The 14,269-nt window shown below is 37.9% G+C and overlaps 2 protein-coding genes across 2 annotated transcripts; one reads left to right on the plus strand and one right to left on the minus strand.

Moving 5' to 3' along the window:
• Positions 1-924: 924 nt before the first annotated feature.
• Positions 925-6,714, minus strand: LOC135696773 (uncharacterized). The gene is made up of 3 exons (XM_065216280.2): positions 5,352-6,714; positions 4,795-4,914; positions 925-3,433 (listed from the first exon to the last, which is right to left on the minus strand). The coding sequence occupies exons 1-3, from the start codon at positions 5,458-5,460 to the stop codon at positions 1,596-1,598; spliced, it is 2,067 nt and encodes a 688-aa protein (XP_065072352.2). The 5' UTR covers positions 5,461-6,714; the 3' UTR covers positions 925-1,595.
• Positions 6,715-7,291: 577 nt separating this feature from the next.
• Positions 7,292-14,197, plus strand: LOC135696772 (uncharacterized). Its single transcript, XM_065216279.2, has 7 exons — positions 7,292-7,542; positions 9,085-9,471; positions 9,890-10,420; positions 11,046-11,222; positions 11,362-11,505; positions 12,312-12,418; positions 12,660-14,197. Exons 1-7 carry the CDS (start codon positions 7,443-7,445, stop codon positions 13,530-13,532), a joined length of 2,319 nt encoding a protein of 772 aa, XP_065072351.2. The 5' UTR covers positions 7,292-7,442; the 3' UTR covers positions 13,533-14,197.
• Positions 14,198-14,269: the final 72 nt, after the last annotated feature.

Here is a 14,269-nt window from a genome sequence, read left to right on the forward strand (position 1 = left end):
TCGGCATAAAGCACATAAAGCACTCGGCAAAAATTTTTGGCTTCGCCCCTGTCTTCTTAACGGCATATTTCATTGGAAATACCTGCATATCCAGATTTGTAAGCTGTTAAAAATGAGCATCGTATGGCCAATATATTTAAGGAATTTTGCTTCAAGCAAATTTCTCGGCTGATGTAAAATTTGGTCCTCAAAAGTGCCCGGTCTATCTAAAACTACCCTGGATCGGTAACAGTTTCTTGCGTTTTGAAAGTTATATAAAACAGGCCATTACAAATTGTTTCTTTACAGCACAAAAAAGACCCTTCTTTCCATTCGAAAGGATCGCATTCCTACCACCCAAGAGAGTTCCCTTATCTATGATTTTACGTGCTAGTGTGATTCCGGCTACGTAGAACGCACTACCCAAAGATAGAAGGATATAATAAAACAGCCTGCACCACCTCGGTCTTGCATATCTAAAACTACAACTAAAACAGGCGATTCTGCTATCGGCGGCATTTACTGGAAAACCCAGATTGTGCGATGTTTCGGATTATTGGTAAAGCCCGATCATCGTTCCATCTAGCAGTTTTGGAACCTATCTAGTATCTACATAAGTACGAAAAAACCGCTATTGTGTAGACAGAAGGAGTTCGTTTTCACCTTAGGACTCCACTGGTAACATTTCCAATCTCAAAAGGCAAGTGGCACTGATTAAGCAACGTCAACAGTCATTTGCTCGGGTTTCTTATTGGCCAATTTCGATCCACAACTGGGTATATATATTTCCTAGAGTAGAGTTTTCGATCTTTGCTCTGACGTGTTATACTCTAAAGATTTTCAGACAAAAAGCTTTAGTATACTCAAATGTTTGATTTTTTCAAAGTCATTTTTAATTTTTGTACCACCAAAAGATTCTATTGAATAAACTAAATAAAAGCTTACAGCCTTAAATATTTCAGCATTATATTGATGAGCTTATTTAGGATGATTCGTGCCAGCTGCATCCAGCATGCCCTTGTACAGTGAAAGGAAATCTTCATGTAATGCTGCTCATCCTTAAGGCCGCCAAACTCAACTATGACTCACAGAACAACTCCAGAATAGAATCTAATAAGCAACGTAAATATTGCTTCTCAAAAATTCAAATTATTTACAGTTTCAAAAAAGCGTTTTGCAGCTACATTCTAGTTTTTGCAGCATTATATACAGTTCTAAACAGCTCTTGGTAGCTGCTAGTGTTTTTGCCACCCGCATCAGTAAAGTCGAAGCATTAGGAGCCTCGGCCTCTCGCTCAATTTTTGCTTTGGGTTAAGAATCTTGTAAGCATGCAGCGTCTATCATTTGGTTTGCGTCAGGAATTTGTTCATCGATTATTTGTTTGCTGGTTGGGTGACTGGATCTTATTTTCTGTTTCTGCTTGAGTAGATAAACCAGCTTTTATAGCAAATGTGAGTTGAGAACATGGCGCAGTTTTCAATGTCTTCCAGGAAAGTATCCCATATTTCAAGGATCCAAGTCACCCAGCGTAACATTTGCCTGGTAAGCGTTTCCGAACTTTCATCTCTGATGTAAACCATAAGTAACATCTTTATATCAGAGGTAACACAACTTTTTTATTCAAACGTATTTCCGTTTCTCAGGCCATAATGTAACTGCGAAAGATTAAATTTTTGATTTAGTTCAGAATTTGTCATTGATCTTTTTGTATCGTCTGTTTCGGCTGGAAATATCCCCAATTTCTGCTCAAAGTTTGTCTCATTTTCCAATGATTTTATGAAATGTACACCTTTATTTTTTGGCTTGTCGGTTGAAGCATCATAGACAGTCATTTCAATTTGATCTTGGGGTCTTTCTACGTCACTTTTGACCTCTGAAATTACGTCTTTCTTAGAAACGCTCTCCTTCGCAGTGTCCGCCTTTAGAACGTGGTCAATCTCGCCGTCGAGCTCGTTGAATATTGCTGCGAGGTTTTCAGCTGTGATGTCATCAGAGTCGATGTCGCTGCTTGGGTTCACTGTGCTGTAAATAACGTCTTTCTTTTCGTCTGAAGCATCTTTTGGGAATGAAATCTGTGGCCTTTGCAGCTCGGTGTAAAAGCTTAACGCTATGTCTTTGCTACTTATCCTGTTATTTTGGGGGCCTGGTCTCGCGATCTCAGAACGCTGTTGCTGCCCCCGGCTAAAGAGTGAGTCCCTGGCATTGTTGCTGGATACTTCAAACGTCGGTGGGACCTTCAAGAACGCCAGCCGTGAATTATGTATGCCGGGGGCTTTCTGAGTAGCGTCTTTCTGCATTGAAGGAATTTGATTCCTTGCCTGTGGCCTTGGGAGTAATGATTGCACTGCATGTAATGTCAACGGGCTCCTGTCGTAATTCGGCTTGGCCTCCATAAACGATGCGTCATCTTTTAGGCCTATCCTGTGAAGCTCGTGTTCCTGTGCCAAAGCATGTTCCTGGATGGAGGCAGAAAAATCTCTCATTTTCTTATCCGGATATATCACCTTCCTTACTTCATTTAGTTTACTTTGAATTTTATCCTGCGGAATAGCTACTCTTTTGCCATTCACGTTTTTATACAGCAAGTTGATATTCTGGATATCGTTTTTCTTTATAAACACACTTTGACCGTTGGTAGATGTCTGGCCAGTCTGCGCTACAGCTGGCATAATGTTTTGAAAGTTTTTGGTTTCTGCCGCAGTGGTGCTACTATACGAAACTGCTGGTATCGAATTGTGCATTTGAATTGGCATTCGCGTGCTGCTTGCTCTTAAGTCGTAACTTGGTATGTTATGTCTTGTTTTATAGCCTGCATCATCCGAATGCAAGTGGTACAAGGGGTATACATAATTGTAAGCGTATTGGATGGCTGGTATGTTAGCCCTGTCAGCAGTATTTACTGGTTGTTGCGCGTAATAGGTCGGTTGCGGTGCCTGTTGTTGCAATGCATACGGTATCGGTTGGTATTTACTCCGTTTCTGCAGCATGTTATTATAGATTGCCTGATATTTTTTGAACCATGTCGCTCCATTCACCATTGAGCGTTTGACTCTGTAGGGACCAGTCTCATGCCGCGAGTAATTACTTTTGATGCCTCGCTTACGTTTTCTCTGTTTTGCCTCTTTTTCGTGAAGTCTATTTCTAACAGAGTTTTGAACCAGTAATGGCGAAGCGACACTTCTCAACGAAGATGACGGCTCTGTCCTGAACTTAATCTGGGGAGTCTTAGGGTTTTTATATAGCTCATGCCTGCTGTTTATTTGTTTGTCGTCTATAGAAGTCAGTAAAAGGTTTTTCAAGTGCCCACCATGTTCTTGTTCATTTGGCCCTATTGGATGGTCATTGAGTAATTTGTATTTTTCGTTTCTATCTTCTTCTTCCTCGGTGAAGTATATTTTCAGTCCCCCTTTGTCGTCATCTGTCGCTGTCTCTGTTGTTCTTGTGTCTGTTAGTACTGAAATTTTTGAGATAGGTTATGTCAGTCAGTAAGAATTATTTTAGTGATTAGTGGAGATATACAAGGTGCAGTCAAACCTTTATTTAGCAGATACCTAAAAGACCGGACATTAATGGAACCGGACACCGACTGGAACCGTTTTAGTATACAATGCGCACAACGTATTGTGTGTAATTCGAATCATTTTGATCTTAAGTGTCACCTAATTAGTAGAAATGCTTTAAAATAGTAGACGAAGTATTAGCCTAAGAAATATAGAACAGAAAAGTTGGCACTCCCAAAATCAAGATTATACAGTTGATACCTGATGTCTTGCAATGCTATAGCTTTCAATCCACGATCCCTTCTTTGGCCCTAGACGCACTGATTTCTGACATAAAATTTATTATCTTTGTCAAAGTGGAAAATCGAGAATACTTTTTCAAGTTTGACAAAGGTAATCCGATTTCCGCTTGGAATTTCGAGCGCGCTGCAGTTCGTGTGTGAAGTGGTTGTTTGCTGTTAGGCTAATGTAATGTGGTTTAAAACAAAGAACGATTTGACTTTGAGTATTCTGTGGCACCAGAAAAATGCGGTAATTGCTAATTACTTCCGTTTTCCAGAGCTCGTCCTGCTCTAGGGTTCAATGGCAATTTGGGTGGCCGCACTGGAAAATCAGCATTTGTTTACTAACAAGCTTAATACCTTTTCTCTACGAACGAACAATAGAGATTTAGTGTGTCAGAAGTTCTTCCTGAAATCTTGTTCTGTGCGTCTAGGGCCTTTGTATCGGAAGGAGATTAAGGTCATTGAATGAAAATGAATAATACAGAAAGTAGCTACACTAGGTTTGTTTGCCAATACATTGTTTTCGTTGACCACCTGTTAGTAAACCCTTGAGTATAAACGACCAGAAATTGGTATTAGATGTTGTTTAAACGTTGTGACTTGTTTGAAACTGTGTATCTGTAAATATACAAAGGTTTTAGCATTGATTGAAAATCATACTTTGACGCTTGAAAAGTAATGATAGTGAATAATCTTCTCAGTGAAGTTAATGTTAACAGAGAGGGGATCTTCACCGCAGGGAGAGATCCCACCAATCCTGGCAAAACAGAAGCAATTCGTAAATCTTGCTTATAGTCAGGACTAGGGGTGCTGTCTTCTCTACATCTAAATATCTCGACATCTAATTTTTCAGAATTTAACTGCATCAAAGCAATATGAACACTAAGTGCATATTCTGCATCGATTTGTCAGGGCGTTGAATAGTTAATAGCCAATGGTTAATGAATACTCAATGATTGACTGATGCGCAATGATTGGTTAATGATTAGTGATTGGTTAGGTGTTAGTGTAAATACTTATGATAAACTTACTAGTTTCTTTGCAGGCCTTCAACCGTTTGTCGTATTCTCTTTCAGAAATTTGTTTTTCTTTGTGAAATTGTTCTAGCATGTTACATTCGATAATGAATCCCTGAGTCTTCATTGCACTATCTGCAAATTATAGTTGCAGTGAGTTACTTAGCATAAAACGACGGGAGAGAGTATTAAAATAATGCCTAAACAATGATACATAAAGAAATATGATTTCGGTCCTTTATTAGTGAACCTAAAGATATTTCCTTGCGAAGAGTTGGGTTGGTTGAAAAGCAGACGATGATACAATATAAGGCATAACAGATTTGTCTGCTTCTATCAAGATTTGTTAAAATATGGATATTCGATGATGCCCTACAATAACTGCATAAATATGCTGACCAACATTCGAAAATTCTCCATAAAATAGGCTTGCTTACGATTTTTAGAAGGTTGTCTCTGTCTGATTTCCCTTTTGTAGTTCTCATCTATAATTATATCTGAAAAAGTGCATGTGTATTCAGAAAGGCTAAATTTATAGCTTTGATATCAAAACTAGATTTAACTATACTTACCCTCCCTTGAAGGAGCATGGATACTGTTGCCAGGTAATTTGGTTTCAGTGTAACCTGTGCTGTAACATATATTAATAGCCAACAAGATAAGATTCCTTGCGAAAATCATGATCTCAGCGTCCACCTTCAGTATTATCGTGACTCCAAATTAACCAAATTGTTCTCTGCTTCCAATAGATATTATTTCATATATCGCAAATGTTTTCTTTACTGCTATCCTCCATTATTTTTATTGCGCTGCTCTAAACTTTTTTTTCAAATTTTATGTTCAAGCATGGATTTAGCAAACGCGGCTTGGCCTAGCCAGAACTGATAAACGTTGCTGTCTGACCTCACTGTTGCTATTGTTAAAAGAATTATATCGAAAACATAAAGGAGGGCAGAAATTATTACACTCATTCAGAATTGTTTAATGTGACAGCCAAGTAACTGGTGTTCAATTGTTCTTTCCTACAAACAGAGTGGAGATTTGTGAGCACGGCGTGACTAGGCGTTTTGGAGCAGTCGTCATTATCAGTGTTTACTTGATGTCTGTTGAGTCATCTTTTGTTTGCCTCGTTATCAATGTATGTTTTTCGAATCTTGGATTTGTTTGTGCGAGTGCCCGTTGAGCAGCTTGCAATTGAAATAAACCTAAGACCTTGCCTGTCTTTGCATTTCAGAGCAGAGCTAGAACAAAATCTCTTGGACAGTTATGATTAAACAGAAAGGTAGTGAAGTTCAAAAACATGCCTTTTCGAGAAGCTGATAAAATGAGCATCTTATAAGTAAATTTTATGTAATCTGTTTTAGGACATGTACACTTGAGCTTTAAATGTTAAAAGCAAGCTTAAAAAGAACGGAAAGAGAAAAAGTAACGAGATATTTCATTTTCATTGCCTTTAGGTATAAGATAAGCCTGATTCCATGGTGTGCATTCGAGTCTAACATATTGTGGCCTAAACCTATGCAAACCTTTCCCCAAGGATGATTCTAATTCAGATTCGGATTTTTTAGCAGGATGCATAACCCAAAATACTTTCAATACTCAAAAATGGTATCCATAGAAATAATAGAGGCAACAGCATAATGAACTGCGCAGTCCTGACATCTTTCACCAAGATATAACGACTACATAATATTTTGACGTGAAACTTAGTCATATTGATGAATTTGCAGTTTTCTATCGAATACTCCCTAAAACAGTCTTCGTCAGGGTTTTCCATATGGCGTCAAAGTCAATCTATGCGTAGCTTTGACTTTATTGCAACACAATCATGATTTTAGCGGGAAAGCTTTGGCATCATCATTATTATTATCATCAGCCAGCCAACCCCCTTTACAACTGTGTTAAGAATGGTTCTGGAGCGGAGTGGCAAGGGATGCTGGGATATGATCGCCCACCCTTTCACTTGTACCCCAAGGAAGAATGATATCAGTTAATTTTCATTAGGAAAGATGATCTGCTGCTTGCAATAGAAAGTGGTAGGTTTTTCGTCTCTGTGAAGCTGATGGACCCTAAATTGAATCAAAACTGGAAAAAAAGTAATGTCTCAAATGCTTTTTGCTCGAAACTAATAGATTTCCAGACAAGCGTCGTTGTTCTGCAGGACGATTTACCATGAACTGCCTCAGAATAACTACCCTAAAATTGGCAAAGTTGGGGGTTTAAAAATTGCAAAGTAGTCACAACACCCTTGATACAACTCAGAGAGCAAGGAGCGATATATCTTTTGTTTCCCATTGCACCTGCTCCACAGGAGAAAATTGAGCATTGTTCGGAAATTTCTAGTGGCTGAAGCCCCTCCCCCCTGCAACACTCTGCCTCTACGTTTCCAGCGGACCTGGTGTGTGGGTCTAAGGCTAACTAACTAAATGCCTGTATTGAAGCAGCATCGACCTGTCGGGTTGTTTAAAGTAAACACCTGTTGAATTGACCATTGAGTTCCGATGATCTTCATTGACGTGCAAATTCATGGCTTTGATCTTGGCTATTATGATGTAATGTCATAGGCCTACCTAAATGGTAATCCAACCTTAATTAGATTTGTATCTCGTTAATCATTCTTAAGGATACAATTTTATGATGCTGTCGACCTATCCAACTAAACAATGAAGATTTTAACTTTCTTACTTTTTGCACTTCTTTGCCTGGCGCTGGTAGATGCAAAGAAGAAAAACAAAGTAAAAGCTGCAAAGCCGCAAAAAGAAGGTTAGTTTTCGTTATTTCAAATGGTTACTTTATCTTTTATTTACATTTTTGGTCACTAACTTATGCAAAATCGGCAAAATGCAAGAATGGCATGTATCTTCGCCTTTAGTAATTCGTAAGTCGAAATATATTCTCCAAGTAAAATGATTCCGGTTATAAATTACCTATTTCCTCTACCTTGTCAACCTTGTCTTTCAAGTGTCTACGACTAAACCATCCTTCCTTTAACACAGAAGCCAAAAGTATCTGGTTAGTTTATGCGAAATCATTCCAATTGGGAAGAGCCTAAATCGTCCATATCTCGTTCTGTCGTCAGAGGAACCCAACATTTGCATTGCTTGTTCGTCTATAGACTCCACACTGACTACTCCTGCAAGTTTCACTAAAATATTGCCGAAACAGCAGACATCAAGCAAAAACATGAATGACTCATTTGCTTTCAAAAACCCATCGATCGTACGTTTGGGTAAAAGTAAGGACGACAACTAGACAATCTTAGCATAGAAAGCAAAGATTTGTCAAGTAAGATATTTCTGCTGTTTTTCAGACCATTGAATACGCTAACCTAGCAGGCTCCCTTAGCCACATCTTTCCTCATCATATAATTTTTTCCGGAATGCTTTGAAATATTCTAGTATCACGCATCCAAACTTCCAAAACGGTGCTTGGCATATTTAATCAGCGCCATTTATTGTTTTTCGGTTTTAAATAGATTGCTGTCGCTGTCCCCCGAAATTTTCTTGTCAAAATATCAACATATTTTGTCAAAGTTTTTCAACCTTTTTATTTATGACATCTAAAACTTTCGGCAGCATTGAACAGACGTATAAAACCTACAATTTTCCCAAAAACGATAAACTTAAAGACATTTTAGCCGATATTTTGGTACGATATTTAGCCAAATCATACCTTCTTCTTCTGTTGCTTTAGGGCTTTTGAAATATTCTTAATAAACATATCTTTAAAGTAAAGCTTTTTCCTAGATGTTGCTATGTTGAAATGCTTTGTTGTTCTGACGTTGTTTGACATGGTTTCTAAAATAATATATAACTTCTATATAAAATTGTTTCTCCTATAGATTCTGTAAAATGAAGACCTTCTCATATCAAGGTGTCTTGCACGTGTTGTTTCCATCTATATTGTAGACTTCTAATGCAAGATCTAGGGATATTTTTCGTGTGAGAATATCGTCCTTATGACAGTACCTCAAAAACTGCTCACACCAAATTATTGAAATATTGAAATCTGATTTGAAGATGTTTATTCAGGTGTTTGATATTTATGACATACTAACACACTTCCAGCCCTCGACAAATCTCTTTGCTTACGCTAATGTCCTAGACTAATATCCTATTTTCATGAGATGAATATTAAGAACACATATGGCAATGTAAAAAACTTAAAGCAAGGAATCCAAAGACTGACTGAAAAATGACCTCGAAAACTTACCAATCTTCTATCTTCAAAGCAATTACTTTTAAACTAAAATAAACCTTTCTGATTCATGTCATTCTTGTCTCAATTATACTATGTATTTCACAGTAACAAAACAAACGGATGACGCTAAAGATGACGAATCATCGGGAGAAGATGACGAGGCTGACATGATGAACAGGAGCTTCAAGGAGACATCATTGCCTGGAACTGCGGTGGCGCAGAGTTCGTTACCGGCTGCTACGAAAGCATCGGACGCAAAACAAACGAAATCTGCCGTGGAGACCGATGTTGAGGGCAGTGGCGAAGATGATGACGAGATATCCGGGAGTGAGACAACGGATACGAAGGAGGATGAAAATGCCAATAAGCCTTCTAAGGTTAAAAGCAAAATACATGTTGAAAAGGATAAAAACAAGATAGCAGAAACGGTGAAAAAGTCGAAAGTTACAAAAAAGGGTGCCAATAAAGCAGGAAAAAAGACAACATCTGCAGGTACTTTTTATGCTTCCTTCTTTATGCCTGAAACGCCGTTGTAAAAAAATAATAGTGTTAAGTCAGGATCATCTTTAAGAAATATACACAGTTAATCTTCAATAGAAACCTCAGAAATCTGTCTTTAGAATCAGTTAGCTAGGTATTTTCTTAGGCGAGATTGTGTCTCTGTTATATGAATTTATATGAATGTTACATGAATCTACCCAATTGTACAGAGTAGCAATTTACAAGAAGATTGGTGGAAGGTTTGTGTAGGTGACGCAATTTTTCATCAACTGTATAACACCTTGAAAATCCAGAATCATTTATATAATCTAAGAAGAACATGAAACACTGAGTTTCAACATGCAGTAAACGATTCGCAGCGCCTGTGTTAGTCAATAAAATTTTTGTTTACTTTTGTTGAATAAATCAGATCAGTCGAAGCAAGAAGCTGAAAAAGAAGGCAAAAAGGCAACAAAAGCAAAAGAGAACAAGACATTAAAAACAGAAATGTCAAAAAAAGTTGACGACAAAAAATCAAAGAAAACAGCAGACAAGAAGTCGAAGAAGCCTTCAAAACCTGCGCATCATCATCACCATCATCACCACCACCATCATAAACAAAACACCAAAAAAAGCAATGCAAAAAGGCCGACTGTTGACAATGAAGCTAATAAGCCGAAAATTGACTATCCTACCTTCAACTGGACCAAAGATGGTAACAAGGTGCAAAAAGTGGCACAGATTCCTGGGTGGGGAAGTAATGGTATTAATAATATGGCCCCTGCAGGAATGGCACAAGCAAATATGGTGCAAATGAGCATTGCCCAGGCATACGCAACGGGACAGATGCCAGCTGTAAAGAGAGATAATTTGCCAATGAAATTGTCAACTGATTTGTTAAATAATACAGTTAAAAATCAAGCTGATATAGCAAGAATTGACCAGGCATCGACTGAAACTGGTAAGTGTACCATTAACCCAATCTGAATTTATTGAAATAAGCCGCATTGAAACATTTATTTCGTTCGCACCAGTAAAACCAGGGTAGCTGTCCGTTGTTGAAGGTGTTCCTCGTTTGGTGGCTTTTTGTATATGCTTTGAAGGCAGGAAAAACTCTTAGCACGTGTTTTGAGGTAATTGTTATTAGATGTCTCGATACAGAAGATATTACATAGCCAATGTATCTTCCTGGATATTCTATTGCAAAAGTAGCTCGTAAGGATCACCTCCCATCTCCAAATAGAATCACTAAGCGAATGGTGTTCTTCATTTTAAGAGTTTTAAGGGTGAATAAAGCACCAAAAGCACTGGGTTCTAGACTGGGATAGTGACGTCACTTTTATCTTAAGGCGGCTGACGAGTCTATTTGTGGTTTTGATCGATCAAAGTAATGTTTATTCCAATCATAGAAACCAATTTTCTTGTAAGTCTGAAGCATACCACTTTCTTGCTTGAAACAGCACACTCCATGTTAAATTCCAAATGAGAATATTTTGTTCAACAGTTATCGTAGCTTTTCTTGACCCCTTCTATTCTAGCTTTCATTTTGATACCTTCCAAATCACCTGTTTTGGATTTATTTTTAGAAAGCATTTCTTCTCCAAAGAATCAGATGGCAGCTGCACAACCCATTAATGCAGCACCTGCATCTAATTCTACAACCAGCTCAAATGTTGAAGCTACTGATAGTGCAAAAGACCCTGTTTCAGCTACCATTGCGTCTGATACTGGTGAGGTGCCATCTAACATAAGAAAGAAAGCAGGTACGGTAGTACTTGAGAATTACAAACAGCCATTTAGCTATTGAAAGCTGGTAACAGAGTTGAGGAAATTATTATTTTGGACAAGTACGAATGCTATTCCTTCTAATTTTCTCTTTTGATTTGTGTACTTTAATTTCAGAGCTCAAAATTCCAAAAACTGTCCCTTCGAGGTGCGTCAATCTTGTAAAGTCATACACCAATGCTGAGTTGACACTTCGTGATTACCTGAAGCAGATGAGAAAATGCAAAAGGGCTGATGCAGAGTTCAACTCCTTGCATGGAAGTAAGTATTGACTTCTATTCAAGATTATTTTCCTGAATCTTTATTAAGCAAATTCAGCGGGCATACGTCGAGTACCTGCCCCGTACAGATTACAATTATGACTGTTCAGTATCTGGAAGGGTTTTAGTCGTATTAGCCAATCAGGGATTTCTGTTTCTTTTTAGTCCATTCACTGGAGTCTAGATCATTTCTCTCTTAAATATCCACCGTTGGTATTTCATAGCTAAAACTTTGCCTGTTCTATTAAATTGAGAGTTCTATTCAAAAGCTTCTTGGCTTTATAGCTATGGTTTCTCTATTGTGAAGTAGTTTATCGTGCCCAGGCATAACTCTAATTATTGATCACTTGGGTCACATATATATGGAAACATGTACACTCTGATGCATGCCCCACTCCCAGCGTCCCCATCGTCAGAGCCCCTACCAATATTGACAAGATGTTACTTAAAACTAAGGATTTTCATGTAATAACTTTCCTTTTGTCTAATCATATCAGCAGCTTCTTTCTACAAATAGCAAATAGAATATTCGATTTAGATTTATATGAAAATAAAATTTGTCGCTATTTGAAGCAGGAACGTCAAATCCCTGATTGACTAATACGGCTAAAACCCTTACTTTCCCTACCTCATGTAATAACTCACCTTACTTTACTAAACATGGATCGTTTTATAGCACTGAAATAAACAGTTTTGTGATGTGATTTTTGACTTTGAAATAATGAATTGACAAATGAAAGTAGGTTGCATTGCAGAAGTTCGAATAACTTATGCTTGTATTTAAGATGCTATGCCTGTTTTTTGCAGATGCAATGCTACGTGATGCCATTTCAAAGAATGGACCATACCTCACCAAGGAAGCGTACAAGTATGCTCTGGAGAGAGTGCGTAATTATGTCCCCTCGAGCAAAGAGGTAAACCATGTCTTTTTGTCTTTGACTTTTAATTGATAAAGTCTAAGAAAGTATCGATTGATCGGCTGGGTTTGTAGTCAAAACCTTACTAATTTAAGTGAAAAAAGTATTGTCAAGTATAGACTATACTTACTGCTCTTGAAAGCATCTATAACTAACCTACTTATGATATATTTCACCACAGTTTCCGAACAAAATTATCTTTTTGATTCTCATTACTACTTCCATTTGCTATTTGTAGAAAGAAGCTGCTGATATGATTTTGGCAAAGTGGCGCTCAAACAGCTTTGGTACCAGGGATAAGATCAGCAAGAACGGTGATGTCCCAGACGCTATCAAATCTTTTATGACTGGACAGACAGCAAAAGAAGCAGCTGCCCAGAGTATTCAAGAGCAAACACAGAAAGCAATTGATACCGCAAAGAGCTATATTCTTGGCACAATTACAGGGCGGCCTGCTGAAGTGCCAGCCAAGGGCCAAGTTGCAAATGAAGGATCTGATACTGAGAAGAAGGCCACAATTGTAACAAGCACTAGTCAGAATGTTGTAAATGTGATAAACGCTGCGAAGGCGTTGCTTACAGGAGACAATAAGGGACACGCTATTCTGTTATCGCATGGCAGTGATGTTCCAGCTGTTCTGCCTTTGCCTGGTACGAAAAAGGAGGATATAGCATCTCCAGTCGAAAAGAAAGCCAAAGCTCTAGAGATGGCAAAAACTGCTGACGTCCTGAATGCCGCTATGATGTCACAGTTGTCACCTAACATTGTAACGAACTCTGAAAAGGTCAGCACTAACCTTGTTGCTGCCTTGAGAGATATGGCATCTGGACCTGAAACAGCAGAACAACAAGGGCTGAAACCTTCATTACAAAAACGCAGTGCAAGAATGACTTTGAAAGCAAACAGTCGGCGGAAAAGAAGTGCTTCAAACGATGCATCGATAACTTACAATAAACTTTTTAAAATCAAACGAAGTAGGCGCCAAACGAGAGAGAAATCACTTAAAATAGACAATCCTAGTGAGAGGAGCAAATTGAATAAACCAATAGTAGCAGCTCCCAAATTGATGGATAAAATTAGAGACATGAGCATGGTCATTGCAACTCCTTGATTCATGAAAATTTTGCTGCTTACAACCTAACGACAGACAGACTGAATTCTTATAACTAAGACTCTAGGGTATGGGTTGTGGGGCAGCTGCTACAGATATCATAAAATGGGTTTAAGAAAAATCAACGGTAAATCTATATCAGCCAAGGCTTTTTTAAAATATCATCTAGGGGGCAGTTGCCCACAAGCCCCAGTGACCTTATATTGTTTAACGTAATAGGCCCTTCTCTTTTGTGGAATAATAGCTTGCCATCACAGTTAATTTCCCTTCGAAAAGTCAATGACGAACTTCCAACAAGATACCTGGACCTTTTTCATTAAACCTTGGTTATCATCTAGATTGAATTTGGCAATTTTTTGATCCGAAATATCAAAACTATTAAAGAGCCTTTGCAAAGCTGGTGACTTTTAATAAAAAAGATGCGATAAATAAATCCCTGTTGTTTCAATTAGTAGAGATACACTCAATATCTGTTGCTACTGTTAATTTTGTTTTGAGTAATATTATTCTTGCTGAGTAAACAGTAGTTTCCACAACCATTCCGTTAGTGTAATGTAATTTCCTTAAAAAATCCATTTCAAAATCAATGTTCCTTATTAACATTAAATGTATGGACGTTATTTTAATTTTGACTCAGTTTTCTATGAAAATGTTGGTTCAGTAAATAGCAGATTTCTGTCTAGCTTGTGACTTCTCTTTCAACTCAGTGTTCAGTAAATACAGTAAACATAGATTTT

This window comes from Rhopilema esculentum, chromosome 18 (assembly GCF_057945365.1).
Source record: "Rhopilema esculentum isolate cy_ngs chromosome 18, ASM5794536v1, whole genome shotgun sequence".
In the NCBI taxonomy this organism is placed as follows: Eukaryota; Metazoa; Cnidaria; class Scyphozoa; order Rhizostomeae; family Rhizostomatidae; genus Rhopilema; species Rhopilema esculentum.